The sequence below is a fragment of the Pelophylax lessonae genome (genome assembly GCF_965119305.1).
Source record: "Pelophylax lessonae genome assembly, chromosome: 13".
NCBI classification, from domain to species: domain Eukaryota; kingdom Metazoa; phylum Chordata; class Amphibia; order Anura; family Ranidae; genus Pelophylax; species Pelophylax lessonae.
Genome location: NC_138780.1, coordinates 177995812 through 178012078, shown reverse-complemented (window position 1 = coordinate 178012078; position 16267 = coordinate 177995812). Strand labels below are relative to the sequence as shown.

General features: G+C 46.3%; 1 protein-coding gene across 1 annotated transcript in view; it reads left to right on the top strand.

The window, feature by feature from the left end:
- Positions 1 to 483: 483 nt before the first annotated feature.
- The window catches only part of LOC309543229 (cholesterol 24-hydroxylase-like), a 39565-nt gene continuing 23781 nt past the window's right edge, over positions 484 to 16267 (top strand). The window contains exons 1-5 of the mRNA XM_082242676.1: positions 484 to 677; positions 3089 to 3166; positions 5028 to 5109; positions 7115 to 7185; positions 15898 to 15984. Of these exons, the coding sequence (XP_082098802.1) occupies positions 541 to 677; positions 3089 to 3166; positions 5028 to 5109; positions 7115 to 7185; positions 15898 to 15984 (455 nt within the window). The 5' untranslated portion in view covers positions 484 to 540. The remainder of the gene's footprint in view (positions 678 to 3088; positions 3167 to 5027; positions 5110 to 7114; positions 7186 to 15897; positions 15985 to 16267) is intronic.

Below are 16267 nucleotides of genomic sequence, written 5' to 3'. Positions count from 1 at the left end.
TTAGGGTCTCTGCTAAAAAAAATATATATATATATATATATATATATATATATATATATATATATATATATATGTGTTTGGGGATTCTAAGTAATTTTCTCGCAAAAAAAAAAAAAAAAATGATTTTAACTTGTAAACAACAAGTGTCAGAAAAAGGCCAGGTCCAGAAGTGGTTAAAAAAATGCAAAAATAAAAAATAAAATAAATAGAAAAAAATAAAATGAAAGTGCCCCATCCCCGTTAGCTTGCACGCAGTGTCAGAAAAGGGCAAGGTTCAGAAGTGGTTAAAGGTGAAATACGCTGTAGACAACCATTGTTGTAACACTGCTGGTCTTGTGACGTGTAAAGTCTTTGCAGACTCCAGTTGCTTGGTGGGGGCTGTTAGAGGAAATGTAATCCTATAGGGTCCAACCTACTCAATGTACATAACAATCCCTCCCTCTGGATGACACTTCCTGCTCAGAGACAAGACCCAGCCCCATCTTAACTTCCCAGATATAGAGAACGCACAGTGCAAGTGACAATTAGGTGACCAATATCATGACATTATGGGATCTTATCTCCTGGGCTATCCTGCTTATACTGGGGCTATTCATAGTCTTCTTCCTCCTCTACTGTGCCTACATCCACTACATCCACCTGAAGTATGACCACATCCCGGGACCCCCCAGGGACAGGTGAGCACTCTTTCTATTGTATTGCTGAAGATATACAAATGTATCAAACATGCAACTTTGTATCCATCCATACTGTTGTCCACTTTCAGTGTCGGTTCACACTTTGGGGGCGACCTGTGAAGTCGCGTGCACTGCGACTTCGGCGCGACTTGCACGGACTTCACATAATGGAAGTTAATGCAAGTCGCTCCGATGTCGCCCCGAAGTAGTACAGGAACTATTTTCTAAGTCAGAGCGACTTGAGTCGCTCCTATTAGAACGGTTCCCGTAGCACAGAATGGACCGCGACTTGTCAGGCGGCCAAGTCGCCTGACAAGTCGCAGTAGTGTGAACCGGGACTCAGACCAGACCTTTTCTGGCACTTTTTGTTTACATGCAACAATCAGTATTGTTTTGCTAAAAAATTAGTTAGAACCCCAAAATATTATATATATATATTTTCAAAGCAGAGGCGCTAAATAATAATGCCTCGTTCCCACTGAGCGGTACGGTTCGGTACGGTACAGTTCAGTACGGTTCGGTACAGTTCAGTACGGTTTGATACGGTTCGGTACGGTTCAGTACAGTTCAGTACGGTTCGGTACGGTTTGGTACGGTTCAGTACAGTTCATTACGGTTCGGTACGGTTCGGTACGGTTCGGTACGGTTCGGTACAGTTCAGTACGGTTCGGTACGGTTTGGTACGGTTCAGTACAGTTCAGTACGGTTCGGTACGGTTCGGTACGGTTCAGTACAGTTCAGTACGGTTCGGTACAGTTCGGTACGGTTCATTACGGTTCGGTACAGTTCAGTACGGTTCGGTACAGTTCGGTACAGTTCGGTACAGTTCAGTACGGTTCGGTACGGTTCAGTACAGTTCAGTACGGTTCAGTACAGTTCGGTACAGTTCAGTACGGTTCAGTACAGTTCAGTATGGTTCGGTACAGTTCGGTACGGTTCAGTACGGTTCGGTACGGTTCGGTACAGTTCAGTATGGTTTGGTACAGTTCGGTACAGTTCAGTACGGTTCGGTACAGTTCAGTACGGTTCTGTACGGTTCAGTACAGTTCAGTACGGTTCGGTACGGTTCGGTTCTGTACAGTTCAGTACGGTTTGGTACAGTTCAGTACGGTTCGGTACAGTTCAGTACGGTTCAGTTCGGTACGGTTTGGTACAGTTCAGTACGGTTCGGTACAGTTCAGTACGGTTCGGTACGGTTCAGTACAGTTCAGTACGATTCGGAACGGTACACCTTGATCAGGCTTGCGTTTCCACTGCCAACAGTACCTCAGCAAAAACAGTACCTCAACAGTGTAGCTCCACCCTGTTGGTACGGTACTAATGTGCTTGGTACCCCAACGAAAGGGTCCCAAAAAAGTGGTACGGTACGATTCAGAATTAGAGTACCATTCACAACTTTTGAAAATAGAAACGGCAAAAATTGCGTACCGAACCGAACCGCTCAGTGGAAACGAGGCATAAGGTCCCTTTCTCACGGGGCGGATTCGCTCAGCGGACTCGGAACGTTCTGTTGATCCCCACTGAGCAGGCGGATTACAGGGCGCTCACTGTGCAGAGATGGACTGGTCAGAGTCCCGATCTCCTCTATGTGGCGATTGGATGAAAACGGCCAGCATGTCCATTTTTATCCGATCCGTCCCGCTGGACGGATGGCAAACGTATCGCTATCCGTCTGTTTTAAGCAGATCTTGTCGGATCGGATGCCAGACGGGTGTCTGCGGACGCATCTCCACTGACATCCGTCCCCCCATAGAGGAGAATGGGTGGCCCAATCAGGGCCCCCTGAAAAACGGACAGGTAGACCTGATCGGTCCGATCGAGTGAAAAGGGCCTTATAATGTTTTTACATCGGCTGTTTTTGGCGTCAGACGTTTTTTTTTTTCTGCAGCCAGTAACCTTCCCAGCATGTTATCCTATGTCTCCATGCACACAGGCTGTTATCAGCAGTTTTCTTGCTGGAAAAAACACCCCAATTGTCAATTAAGGGCCCTTTCACACTTGTGCGACTTGTCATGCGATTTGGAACTGCAAAATCGCATGACAAGTCATTCTCCATGATTTCCAATGAGCTCCATTCATATCTGTGCGACTTGTCCCTGCACTACTTTTGGCATGATTTTGATGCGTTTTGAGTAAAAGACACTATAAGCCCAGTCAAACTCGCATCAAAATGGCGGCAAAAAGTCGCGTCAAAATGGCGGTAAAATTACGAGGCTTTGAAGTCGCACAAGTGTGAAAGGGGCCTAAAGTAGCTGCAGTCCTGAATATCAAAACATGGCCTGGTCATGAAGGGGGTAAAATCTTTGGTGGTTAAACATTGATCTATACAAGCATTTATTTTTGTTTATTATATTTATTTCATAAAAAACTTTATGCCAGATAAATATTATACTTATTTTATTCTTTTTCAGCTTTCTCCTGGGTCACACACCCACACTAATGAAAGCGATGAAGGGAGACAGCATGGTACATGAGCTTTTTCTTCAGTGGTAAGTTTGTTATGCTTAAGCCTCGTACACACGTACCGATTGTCGGCCGTAAATATTCGGCCGCCGACCGATCGGCCGATTGTAGGCTTGTTAGTATGATGCTTCCGACAGCCGACAGCGCATTTTTGGCCGAACAGAATCTGTTATGCAGACTTAAAAAATTTTGTTGGCCGTCACCAGAACGGCCGATTGTTCGCCAGTCAGTACAGAATTCGGCCGACAATCAGCAGATTTGCAAGACTGGGCATGCTCAGAAAAGAAAAAACACACGGAAAGTTAACCATCACATGACATCACTTCTGCAGTCGGCTGTTGTTGGCCGACAAAATTCGTGTGCAGTCTTTTGCACTTTTCAGCCGACAGGACAGCACCGGACAAAAGACGGCCGATCGTTCGGCCAACCATCGCTACGTGTGTACGGGGCTTAACTGAAAAGAATGTCAAGGGTGTCAAAGGTGAATGGCGGAAACCTGTTGGTGTAGTTGTACTATTCACTGAATGGAAGGAGCCAGATGTTTTGTAAGGAGGTCTTTACACCTGCATTGGAGTGTGTTTCAATTAGGGATCGAGGGCCGATATTGACTTTTGCCGATATATCTGTATCGGCCCCGGAACTGGCCAATATTGCCGATATTCCAAATATTGAGTGAGAAAGCTGGAAGTTAGGGAGCGCTTCTGGTAATAATTGTATTAATGAAATCAGTCACAAACTCCTGATGGTAAACGGCATAGTGGTGGAAAAAGCTTAAAAAAGGCTCCACTCCAGGGAAAGGTCCAATAACACACAATTTATTGCATAAAATCAATAGAAGTTAAAAACACACACTGGTTGGATGTCGGGCTGAGGCCGTGTACTTGCCCCCACTGCCGATGTACTGCTAGGTGGGCTTCTGGCCAGTGTCAACGTCACCAGCAGGCGTCCGTGCCGTCACAAGGATGGATGGATGCTTGATGTGACAGGGCTCCAGGTGAACCAACAGTACACAGACCGATACAGGAAACATTTGCGCCGGACAGCTGAAGAGGTGGCGGCACGAGAGATGACGTCACTCCACCACGTCGGCAAGAGTCATGGTGATGGGACCGTTGGCTCTTCCACTGTAGGAGTCGTAGACTCTTCCTCCCTGTCTCTTGCCGGCGCGGTGGAGTGATGTCATCTCCCGCGCCGCCACCGCTTTAGCTGTCCGGCGCAAGTGTTTCCTATATTGGTCTGTGTACCAAGGAGTTCCCACTGCAGTAGTTGGAAGAATGTGCTCCGCCTCCTCCCCGCCCCTATGATATAACAGTGAATGGTAACAATTAGCATGTGTGGAGCTCAGTGGCTGGGAGGAGCGGGCGGAGGACAGAGGTCAGTGGGCGGTGGATGGTAGTCGGAGGTCGGTAGTTTGCAGGTGGTGGATGAAGAAGTCTGTATTCTATCATTTTCCTCGACTACAATCTGCGCATGCGCAGTGTTGATGTCACGCCACGTGATTGTGATGCGACCGCACCGGAAGTGACGCGGTCGAGGATTTTCATGAGTCGAGGAAAATTTTAGAACACCCCCATTGGAAGATTTCCCCTCCCATTACTTTTCTGGGGACAACTCAAAATTTGTGATTTTCTTTTACTTTCACTTTCAATGATAATGGTAAACAGGACAAATATAGAGGGGGAATCTCCCTAACGGGGGGGCATAGACAGCAATAAAAACTGACAGGGGTTCTGATCCCTCTCCACTCTGTCCAAGACTAAAAAAAAAAGTTGCCTTAGGTTATACTTTATGATTGCAGTATGTTAAATGTTTTCCATCCTTCATAAATAATGATTACATGATAATTATAGGCAAAGTTTTTGCATCTTACTTTTTACTGTTTTTCAGGTCACAGCTCTACGGTCCGGTCGTACGTGTTTATGGTTTACATAGAGTCATGATAATAGTCACCAGCCCCGATGCCGCTAAGGTAACTTCACTTGTCCTATAAGGGTAGCTGCATTATATAATGTAATGATTTGGGTGGCCACTGATATGCAGACTATCTGTAGAGAGCAGTGGCGGCTGGTGCTAGACTTCTTTTAAGGGGCGGTAAACAACTGTCCCCCAGGTCCGCAGTCACCCCTCCAGGGTCATGGCCAGGGCTGCTGTTAGAAATCACAGGGACCCCTCCAAATATGTCAAGACAATATTTTCACTAAAAATACACTAAAATCATTATTAGCCGACACAAACATAACAGAGTGGCAATTTTGGCTCTGAGGAAGAGGGTTCTCCCTCGAAACGCGTAAGACAAACCAGGTCTTTGTGGACGCTATCACGTTATCCAGCAGTAGAGAATTGTTCTGGAGGCGAGTGGTTCCCATTTCCTACATGCATGTACACGTAGGATGTTTGTGAGTATAATGTACGCTACCCTTTTGATTTAATAAACTTTTTAGTGGTAATGCACAAGGTCAGTGCACCCTTCTCTTGTTGTTGTCAAACATACCAGAGAACCTGTGTGAATTAGCCCTTTTTAATTTTTTTTTACGTTTTTTAAAAGTTAAAAATGTTAAATGTTTACAATTATTTTATATTACATTTTTTTTATTACAATGTTTAATTGTTGTTTTTTTTTTTGTTTTTGTTTTTTTTACATTTTTTTTTTTTTACAGGACAGGGAAGCATGCAGAGCTGCGGGAGGGAGGGACAGCGTAGTGAAAGGGGGGTACACGGGGGGGGGGGGGGGGGAGGGAGGGTCAGGAGCAGGCAGAATAGGGAGGGGGATCAGTGACGGAAAAGTAATTACAGGAATGATGCCCTGTGTCTGTGTCTCTCCCTGCAGCAGCTGAAAGCTGGCATGAGGGAGACTGGCTTTCAGCTGCTGCAGACAGCCGCACAGGGCTTCCTTCTGTAACACCCCCTCCACCCGACCGCACCGATTCCCAATGCTGTTGGGGCCCCCCCTGTGTGCCCAGGCACCCTACAGAAGGACTGGTGGTTCCCCCCCCCCCATCAGCGGCCCTGGTCTTGGCGCACCGGCTTCTCCTCCTGGCTAACCCAGTCTTCTTTAGATCCGCCTCCTGCCCTTATTGGCTGGGAGGAGAAGCCAAAAAACAATAGCAAATATTGATTTACTAGTGTCACTGCGCCCCGAGCCCAACCTTTTTCAAGCCAATTAGATCCTCAGGTTGCAATCATGTGCTTGAAAAAAAAGAAAGCAGAGATGCCACCCTGTAGCAGAGGTGCCACCCTGTAACAGAGGGGCCGCCGCCCTGTAGCAGAGGGGCCGCCCTGTAGCAGAGGGGCCACCCTGTAGCAGAGGGGCCGCACTGTAGTAGAGTTGCCGTCCTGTAGCAGAGGGGCCGCCCGCCCTTAAGCAGAGGGGTGCCACCCTGTAGCAGAGATGCCATCCTGTAGCAGAGATGCCGCCCTGTAGCAGAGGGGCCGGCCTTTAGCAGAGGTGCCACCCTGTAGCAGAGGGGCCGCACTGTAGTAGAGGTGCCACCCTGTAGCAGAGGGGCCGCCGCCCTGTAGCAGAGGGGTGCCGCCCTGTAGCAGAGGGGTGCTGCCCTGTAGCAGAGATGCCGCCGTGTAGCAGAGATGCCGCCGTGTAGCAGAGATGCCGCCCTGTAGCAGAGGTGCCGCCCTGTAGCAGAGGTGCCACCCTGTAGCAGTAAAACTGCTATAGGGCAGACCTTCAGTGGTTAAAAGAGAAAAAGAACAATCAGCCGGGGAAACTCATGCTTCACAATTTATTCCTTCTCTTAGATCAGTCATTGTCTGCTCATAGCTGTGACACGGCTTATAAAAAACTTTGGAAGGGCTTTCCAAATGACCGGAATACTATAACTCACAGATATTGGGAAGTGTAGAAGGGGAGCTAGGAACATAAAGATAAAAGGAAGAATAATAACACATCTATGACATCTGTAAAATTAATAATAAATTAATAATGTTCAGTAAAAAATATGTTTTTATATATCATTCAGGAAGTTCTGTTGTCACCCTCATTCACAAAGGACGCGGTCTACAAGAACGCTTTCAATCTCTTCGGTGTAAGGTAAGTACTGGATTTGCAATCTATAAAGTTCCTCTAATCCTCTCTTAATAGACCGTTTTCTTTTCTTTGTTGAAATGGTCTGTACTTCCCTAGTCATTATTTTCTCTTACAATGGCTGCACAGCAACTCCTAAAGCGGTAATAAACCCAAAACGAAAAATGTTATATATTGTAGTTTACCAATCATTAGATGTTATGGCTGCATCAGTTTTCCTTTCTTTGGCCTTTTCCCTCTGTTTTTACCTGGTGATCTGGCCAGTAGCACACCTCCTGTATTAGTGAGACATAACCCTGGAGGAATGAGCACAGGAGGCGTAGCAGACAGCCGCATTGTCAGTCTGGGGGGGGGGGGAGTTTCAGATGAACTAGCAGATTTAGATGCACTAACAGATTAAGGTGTACGTTTATGAAACTGAGAAGTTTTCTCTCAGTTCACTTCTCGGCAGTTGTTGAAGGAAAATGATTTCCTCTGGCACCCTGTTTATGAAGCGGAGAGCTTCGGTTCTCAGAGGGAGAACAGAGGAGAAGAAGTTTTTCCTCTGAAAACGTCCGAGATCGGTGTAAAAGTGGGGGCGGGGAGGGGGGGGGGGGGCTGCCTGTAATCTCATGAGATATGAGATTACAGTGCCGCCTAGTTTAAAATGTGAAAGAGAAGATAAAAAGAACATGTAATGACATGTATAGACACATAATACCTAATTAAATATCTATCTATATCTATAGATAGATATATATATATATACACTGCTCAAAAAAATTAAAGGAACACTGTTTAATCAGAGTACAGCATCAAGTCAATTAAACTCCTGGAATATTAATCTGGTCAGTTAAGTAGCAGAGGGGGTTGTTAATCAGTTTCAGCTGCTTTGGTGTTAAATTATATTAACAGGTGCACTAGATGGGCAACAATGCGACAACCTCCAAAACAGGAATGTTTTTACAGGTGGAGGCCAGTGGCATTTTTCCCCCTAATCATCTCTTCTGAATGTTTCTCACTAGTTTTGCATTTGGCTAGGGTCAGTGTCACTACTGGTAACATGAGGCGATACCTGGATCCTATAGAGGTTGCACAGGCAGTCCAACTCCTCCAGGATGGCCCATCAATACGTGTCATTGCCAGAAGGTTTGCTGTGTCTGCCAGCACAGTCTCAGGAGCATGGAGGGGATTCCAGGAGATAGGCAGTTACTCTAGGAGAGCTGGACAGGATCGTAGAAGGTCCTTAACTCATCAGTAGGACCGGTATCGGTTCCTTTGTCCAAGGAGGAACAGGATGAGCAATGCCAGAGCCCAACAAAATGACTTCCAGCAGGCCACTGGTGTGAATGTCTCTGACCAAACAATTTAGAAACCGACTTCATGAGGGTGAACTGAGGACCCGACGTCCTCTAGTGGGCCCTGTGCTTACTGCCTGCCATCATGAAGCTCGATTGGCATTTACCATTGAACACCAGAACTGGAAGGTCCGCCACTGGCGCCCTGTGCTTTTCACGGATGAGAGCAGGGTCACCCTGAGCACATGTGACAGATGTGAAGGATCTGGAGAAGCTGTGGTGAACATTATGCTGCCTGTAACATTGTTCAGCAGGACCAGTTTGGTGGTGGGTCAGTGATGGTCTGGGGAGGCATATCCATTGAGGGACACACAGACCTCTACAGGCTAGACAATGGCAGCCTGACTGCCATTAGGGATGAATTCTTTGGACCCATTGTCAGACCCTACGCTGGTGCATTGGGTCCTGGGTTCCCCCTGGTGCATGGCAATGCTCGGCCTCATGTGGGGATAGTATGTAGCCAGTTCCTGGAGGATGAAGGAATTGATACCATTGAATGGCCCCCCATGCTCGCCTGACCTAAATCCAATAGAACACCTCTGGGACATTCGTTTGTCCATCCGATGGCACCAGGTTACACCTCAGTCTGTTCAGGAGCTCAGTGATGCCCTGGTCCAGATCTGGGAGGAAATACCCCAGGACATCATCCATCATCTCATTAGGAGTATGCCCCGATGTTGTCAGGCATGCATAGAAGCACGTGGGGGGCATACAAACTACGGAGTACCATTTTGAGTTATTGCAATTAAATTTCAGCAAAACGCACTAGCCTGCGGCATAATTTTTTCACTTTGATTTTCGGGATGTCTTTGAATTCAGCCCTCTGTAGGGGGATAATTTTTATTTCCATCAAACGATGCAGCATCCTTTCATTCCTAACACATTACCCAGTCCATACCAGTATAGATCCTAACACATTACCCAGTCCATACCAGTATAGATCCTAACACATTACCCAGTCCATACCAGTATAGATCCTAACACATTACCCAGTCCATACCAGTATAGATCCTAACACATTACCCAGTACATACCAGTATAGATCCTAACACATTACCCAGTCCATACCAATATAGATCCTAACACATTACCCAGTCCATACCAGTATAGATCCTAACACATTACCCAGTCCATACCAGTATAGATTCTAAGACATTACCCAGTACATACCAGTATAGATTCTAACACATTACCCAGTCCATACCAATATAGATCCTAACACATTACCCAGTCCATACCAGTATAGATCCTAACCCATTACCCAGTCCATACCAGTATAGGTCCTAACCCATTACCCAGTCCATACCAGTATAGATCCTAACACATTACCCAGTCCATACCAGTATAGATCCTAACACATTACCCAGTCCATACCAGTATAGATCCTAACACATTATCCAGTCCATACCAGTATAGATCCTAACACATTACCTAGTCCATACCAGTATAGTTCCTAACACATTACCCAGTACATACCAGTATAGATCCTAACACATTACCCAGTACATACAAGTATAGATCCTAACACATTACCCAGTCCATACCAATATAGATCCTAACACATTACCCAGTCCATACCAGTATAGATTCTAACACATTACCCAGTACATACCAGTATAGATCCTAACACATTAGCCAGTCCATACCAATATAGATCCTAACACATTACCCAGTCCGTACCAATATAGATACTAACACATTACCCAGTCCATACCAATATAGATCCTAACACATTGCCCAGTCCATACCAGTATAGATCCTAACCCATTACCCAGTCCATACCAGTATAGATCCTAACCCATTACCCAGTCCATACCAGTATAGATCCTAACACATTACCCAGTCCATACCAGTATAGATCCTAACACATTACCCAGTCCATACCAGTATAGATCCTAACACATTACCCAGTCCATACCAGTATAGATCCTAACACATTACCCAGTCCATACCAGTATAGATCCTAAAACATTACCCAGTCCATACCAGTATAGATTCTAACACATTACCCAGTCCATACCAGTATAGATCCTAAAACATTACCCAGTCCATACCAGTATAGATATCCAGCAGGAGATTTTTCCCCATTGAGATCTGATGTATTTTCAAAGTGTTCCTGTAATTTTCTTGAGCAGTGGGTTTTTATATATATATATATATATATATATATTGTTTATATACATTTTAACCCACTGGTGCTGATATATAGGAAGAAAGAAGTCTTCTTCCTCTATTCGCATTAGTTTCTCTCCCAGATTCTTCATCTCTGAGTTGGGGAATCTGGGATGGAGATATTTCAGGGTAATGGGCAGCGAGATCTTCAGATCTCACTTCCATAAACTGGCGGTTTGTGACAGAACGGTTGTGTGCTGTGATGAGAGGTGGAGAACATTTTCTCTGCTCCTCATCTTAACTACACAAATCGGTACATCACATCAGCCGTGATCCTGAGGCTTTTCTCTGTTTCATATACGGACACCTCACACTTTATATTCAGTTACAGAAAACATTTATTTTCCTTTTGGGATAAAGATTCAGCATAAATAAATAAAAACTGATCATTGTAAGCACTCCTGCCAGTGTTGGGTGGTTTGTCTCATCCATGCATACCTTTTTTTTTCTCAGAAAATAGGCGCAGTCACTCTTCATCTTCACCCCCTACCCACCTCTGAGCACCGTCCCTTGGATCCACCCCCTACCCACCTCTGAGCACCGTCCCTTGGATCCACCCCCTACCCACCTCTGAGCGCCGTCCCTTGGATCCACCCCCTACCCACCTCTGAGCTCTGTCCCTTGGATCCACCCCCTACCCATCTCTGAGCACCGTCCCTTGGTTCCACCCCCTACCCACCTCTGAGCTCCGTCCCTTGGATCCACCCCCTACCCATCTCTGAGCACCTTCCCTTGGTTCCACCCCCTACGCATCTCTGAGCACCTTCCCTTGGTTCCACCCCCTACCCATTTCTGAGCACCGTCCCTTGGTTCCACCCCCTACTCACCTATGAGCACCGTCCCTTGGTTCCACTCCATACCCACCTCTGAGCACCATCCCTTGGTTCCACCCACTACCTACCTCTGAGCACCGTCCCTTGGTTCCACCCCCTACCCACCTCTGAGCACCGTCCCTTGGTTCCACCCCTACCCACCTCTGAGCACCGTCCCTTGGTTCCACCCCTACCCACCTCTGAGCACCGTCCCTTGGATCCACCCCCTACCCACCTCGGAGCACCGTCCCTTGGATCAACCCCTACCCACCTCTGAGCACCGTCCCTTGGATCTCCCCTACCCACCTCTGAGCACCGTCCTTTGGATCCACCCCTACCCACCTCTGAGCTCCGTCCCTTGGATCCACCCCCTACCCACCTCTGAGCTCCGTCCCTTGGATCCACCCCCTACCCATATCTGAGCACCGTCCCTTGGTTCCACCCCCTACCCACCTCTGAGCACCTTCCCTTGGTTCCACCCCCTACGCATCTCTGAGCACCTTCCCTTGGTTCCACCCCCACCCATCTCTGAGCACCGTCCCTTGGTTCCACCCCCTACTCACCTCTGAGCACCGTCCCTTGGTTCCACTCCATACCCACCTCTGAGCACCGTCCCTTGGTTCCACCCCCTACCTACCTCTGAGCACCGTCCCTTGGTTCCACCCCCTACCCACCTCTGAGCACCGTCCCTTGGTTCCACCCCTACCCACCTCTGAGCACCATCCCTTGGTTCCACCCCTACCCACCTCTCAGCACCGTCCCTTGGTTCCACCCCCTACCCACCTCTGAGCACCATCCCTTGGTTCCACCCTTACCAACCTCTGAGCAACGTCCCTTGGTTCAACCCCCTACCCACCTCTGAGCACCATCCCTTGGTTCCACCCCCTACCCACCTCTGAGCACCGTCCCTTGGTTCCACCCCCTACCCACCTCTGAGCACCGTCCCTTGGTTCCACCCCCTACCCACCTCTGAGCACCATCCCTTGGTTCCACCCCCTACCCACCTCTGAGCACTGCCCCTTGGTTCCACCCCTTACCCACCTCTGAGCACTGTCCCTCGATTCCACCCCCTACCCATCTCCTAGTACTGCCCCTTTTTAGAGAATACAGAACCATGTATCATTTTCGGCTACTAAGTAATGTGAATGGAATTTATTAATAAGTAGAACGACAGTAAAATAGATCCCCTGCAGTGAGCAAAAATAGACCCCACCTCTGCAACAATAGACCCCCCAGCAGCAACAACAGATCTCCCATCTGCCAGCAACAATAGATCCCCCAGCAGCCAGCATAAATATACCTCTACCTCAACATTAGACCCCTCCCAGCAACAATAGACCTGCCCAGCAAGAATAGATCCCCACCAGCGACAATAGATCCCCCAGCAGCCAGCATCAATAGACCCCCCCCCCCCATCACTCCCTGCCATTACATACATTCAATGTTGGAGGTGCCAGAACTGCTTTCCCCCACGTTCCCGCATAAAACAGCCCTGCATCCATGTAAACTGATTTATTCTTCTGGAGAGCTTGTGCTTGTGAAAAACAATAATAGGGATAATAGTCTTTAAAGCTGTATTAAACCCCAAAGCAAAGATGTCATATATTGCAGCTCACCAATCATTAGATGTGGTGGCTGCATTCGTTTTTCTTTTCTTTTGCTTTTTCCCCCCCTCTGTTTTCACCTGGTGATCTGGCCAGTAACACACCTCTAGTATTAGTGAGACACAACTCCGAATGAAGGAGAACAGGAGGCACAGCATTTTCAGTCTGGGGGGATGGAGGGGAGTGTTAAATGTATTAGCAGATTTAAATACACCCAATTAAATTGAAGCCACACTCCAGCCCACGCCTAATAATCAGTTACAGCAGTTTTTTCCGTTTTGGGATAAAGATTTTACATGAATTAATAAAAACAGATCATTGTAAGCACCCCTGACAGTGTAGTTTGTCTCATCCATGTAAACTGATACATTCTGCTGGAGAGCTTGAGCTTGTGAAAAACAGACTTGCTGGATCCCCAGATGAAAATAGAAGAAAGCCTAAAATGGAAATCTAATGCAACCATCACTTCTAAGATTTGGTAAGCTGCAATACAGTGCCTTGAAAAAGTATTCATACCCCTTGAAATTCTCCACATTTTGTAATTTTACAACCAAAAACGTAAATGTACTTTATTGGGATTTTATGTGATAGACCGACACAAAGTGGCACAATATTGTGAAGTGGAAGGAAAATGATAAATGGTTTTCAATTTTGTTTACAAATAAATATGTGGAAAGCGTGGCGTGCATTTGTATTCACCCCCCTGAGTCAAATACTTTGTAGAACCGCCTTTCACTGCAATTACAGCTGCAAGTCTTTTTGGGGATGTCTCTACCAGCTTTGCACATCTACAGAGTGACATTTCTGCCCATTCTTCTATGCAAAATAGCTCAAGCTCTGTCAGATTGGATGGAGAGCGTCTGTGAACAGCAATTTTCACGTCTTGCCACAGATTCTCAATTGGATTTAGGTCTGGACTTTGACTGGGCCATTCTAACACATGAATATACTGTACTTTGATGTAAACCATTCTACTGTAGCTCTGGCTGTATGTTTAGGGTCGTTGTCCTGCTGGAAGGTGAACCTCCGCCCCAGTCTCAAGTCTTTTGTAGACTAACAGGTTTTCTTCTAAGATTGCCCCGTATTTGGCTCCATCCATCTTCCCATCAACTCTGACCAGCTTCCCTGTCCCTGCTGAAGAAAGGCTTTCCCACAACATGATGCTGCCACCACCATGTTTCACAGTGGGGATGGTGTGTTCAGGGTGATGTGCAGTGTTAGTTTTCCGCCACACATAGCATTTTGCTTTTAGGCTAAAAAGTTCAATTTTGGTGTCATCTGACCAGAGCACCTTCTTCCATATGTTTCCTGTGTCCCCCACATGGCTTCTCGCAAACTGGGACTTCTTATGGCTTTCTTTCACCAATGGCTTTCTTCTTCCACTCTTCCATAAAGGGCAGATTTGTGGAGTGACGACTAATAGTTGTCCTGTGGACAGATTCTCCCACCTGAGCTGTAGATCTCTGCAGCTCCTCCTGAGTTCCCATGAGCCTCTTGGCTGCTTCTCTGATGAATGCTCTCCTTGCCCGGCCTGTCAGTTTAGGTGGACGGCCATTATAGGTGCACATCTTAGCTGGTCTCATGATTCGATTTGATTACGATTATCCTGTCAACCATTCAATTCGATTCCGCGATGCATCACGATTACTATAAAAGACAAGAGAAGGGCGCACCGACCTAGTGCAATACCATAAAAACATTTATTGGAAAACTGTAAAAACCACGTTATACATTATACTCACAAGAGTGAGTAAATAAAAGCATAAAACCAAAGGATTCCTTCGACTATCGAGAGACTGCAGGACCATATTCCCTAATTAAGACAAGCGAACTTGAAGTTGTCCATATAGATAGGGCTAACGTGTTTCGAGAGAGAACCCTCTTCCTCAGAGCTCTGCTTTAAACTTCTCCACAACTTTATCCCTGACCTGTCTGGTGTGTTCCTTTGCCTTCATGATGCTGTTTGTTCACTAAGGTTCTTTAACAAACCTCTGAGGGCTTCACAGAACAGCTGTATTTTTACTGAGATTAAATTACACACAGGTGGACTCTATTTACTAATTAGGTGACTTCTGAAGGCAATTGATTCCACAAGATTATAGTTAGGGGTATCAGAGTAAAGGGGGCTGAATACAAATGAACACCATGCATTTCACATATTTATTTGTAAAATAGTTTGAAAACCACATTTTATATATATTTTTTTCCAATAAAAGGCTTTTATTGAGAATTAAATACAAAAATAAGATTAACAATGTGAACAATACATATGAAATGCACACACATGCAATCATTTTATAATTATCAATCTGTACTTTCAGAGTTCTAATGAGGAAAGGGACGGGGTCTGCATCTGTTTAGACGTGATTTCCCTTTGGGAGTATCTCACCGAAATATGATGCAGGGGATGCCTTAAATTTGACTTGTATCTTAGTGCAGACTTCTGGGAAAATCAGTGAGCCAATCACACAAGTAGGAAATGATGTTTCTGGGGGGCGATCTGTATACTATCTGTGTATAGAGTGCTTCCAGGGTGCCATATTGCATTTTACAGAACATTACAGAATAAAAAACAAAAAGTGTTTTTTGGGCCAGTTCACACCACACTTGTTTTTTCTGCATCAAAACGCATGGATAGTAGGTCAATAAAAAAAAAAAATGCATCAAAAACGCACCAAATACGCGCATGCAGAAAAGCATCTGGACAGCATTTCTATGGTGTGAACTGGCCCTTAAAGCAACCAGTGCCTAAGTAATAGAGCCCTCAACTGTTTACTGATACATGTTTTGCAGGTTTTTGGGGAGCGGCCTGGTGACCAATCGTGATTATGAGAATTGGCACAAGCAGAGAAGGGTGATGGACCCCGCCTTTAGCAGGACGTAAGTTAAAGCTGAAATCCAGGCTGACATTTTCGTATCCTTTATCATTTTCTCCTGCATGAGAAAACAGCTGCACTTTTCTTCTGTGCAGGAACTCCCTGTAATAAAGACCAGTCACTTCTGTTTTCTTTGCTTGTGCAGAGGGGCTGGTCTTGTCCCCGCCCCCTCCTGTAGTTTTCAGCAGGCAATCTGTAGTAGGTGGAGCCTGCTAGGTCCCTCCCACAGCTCTGCCGCCTGCACAAGCAATGTATAGCACCAGGATGATGTCACTGCTGCTTTTCCA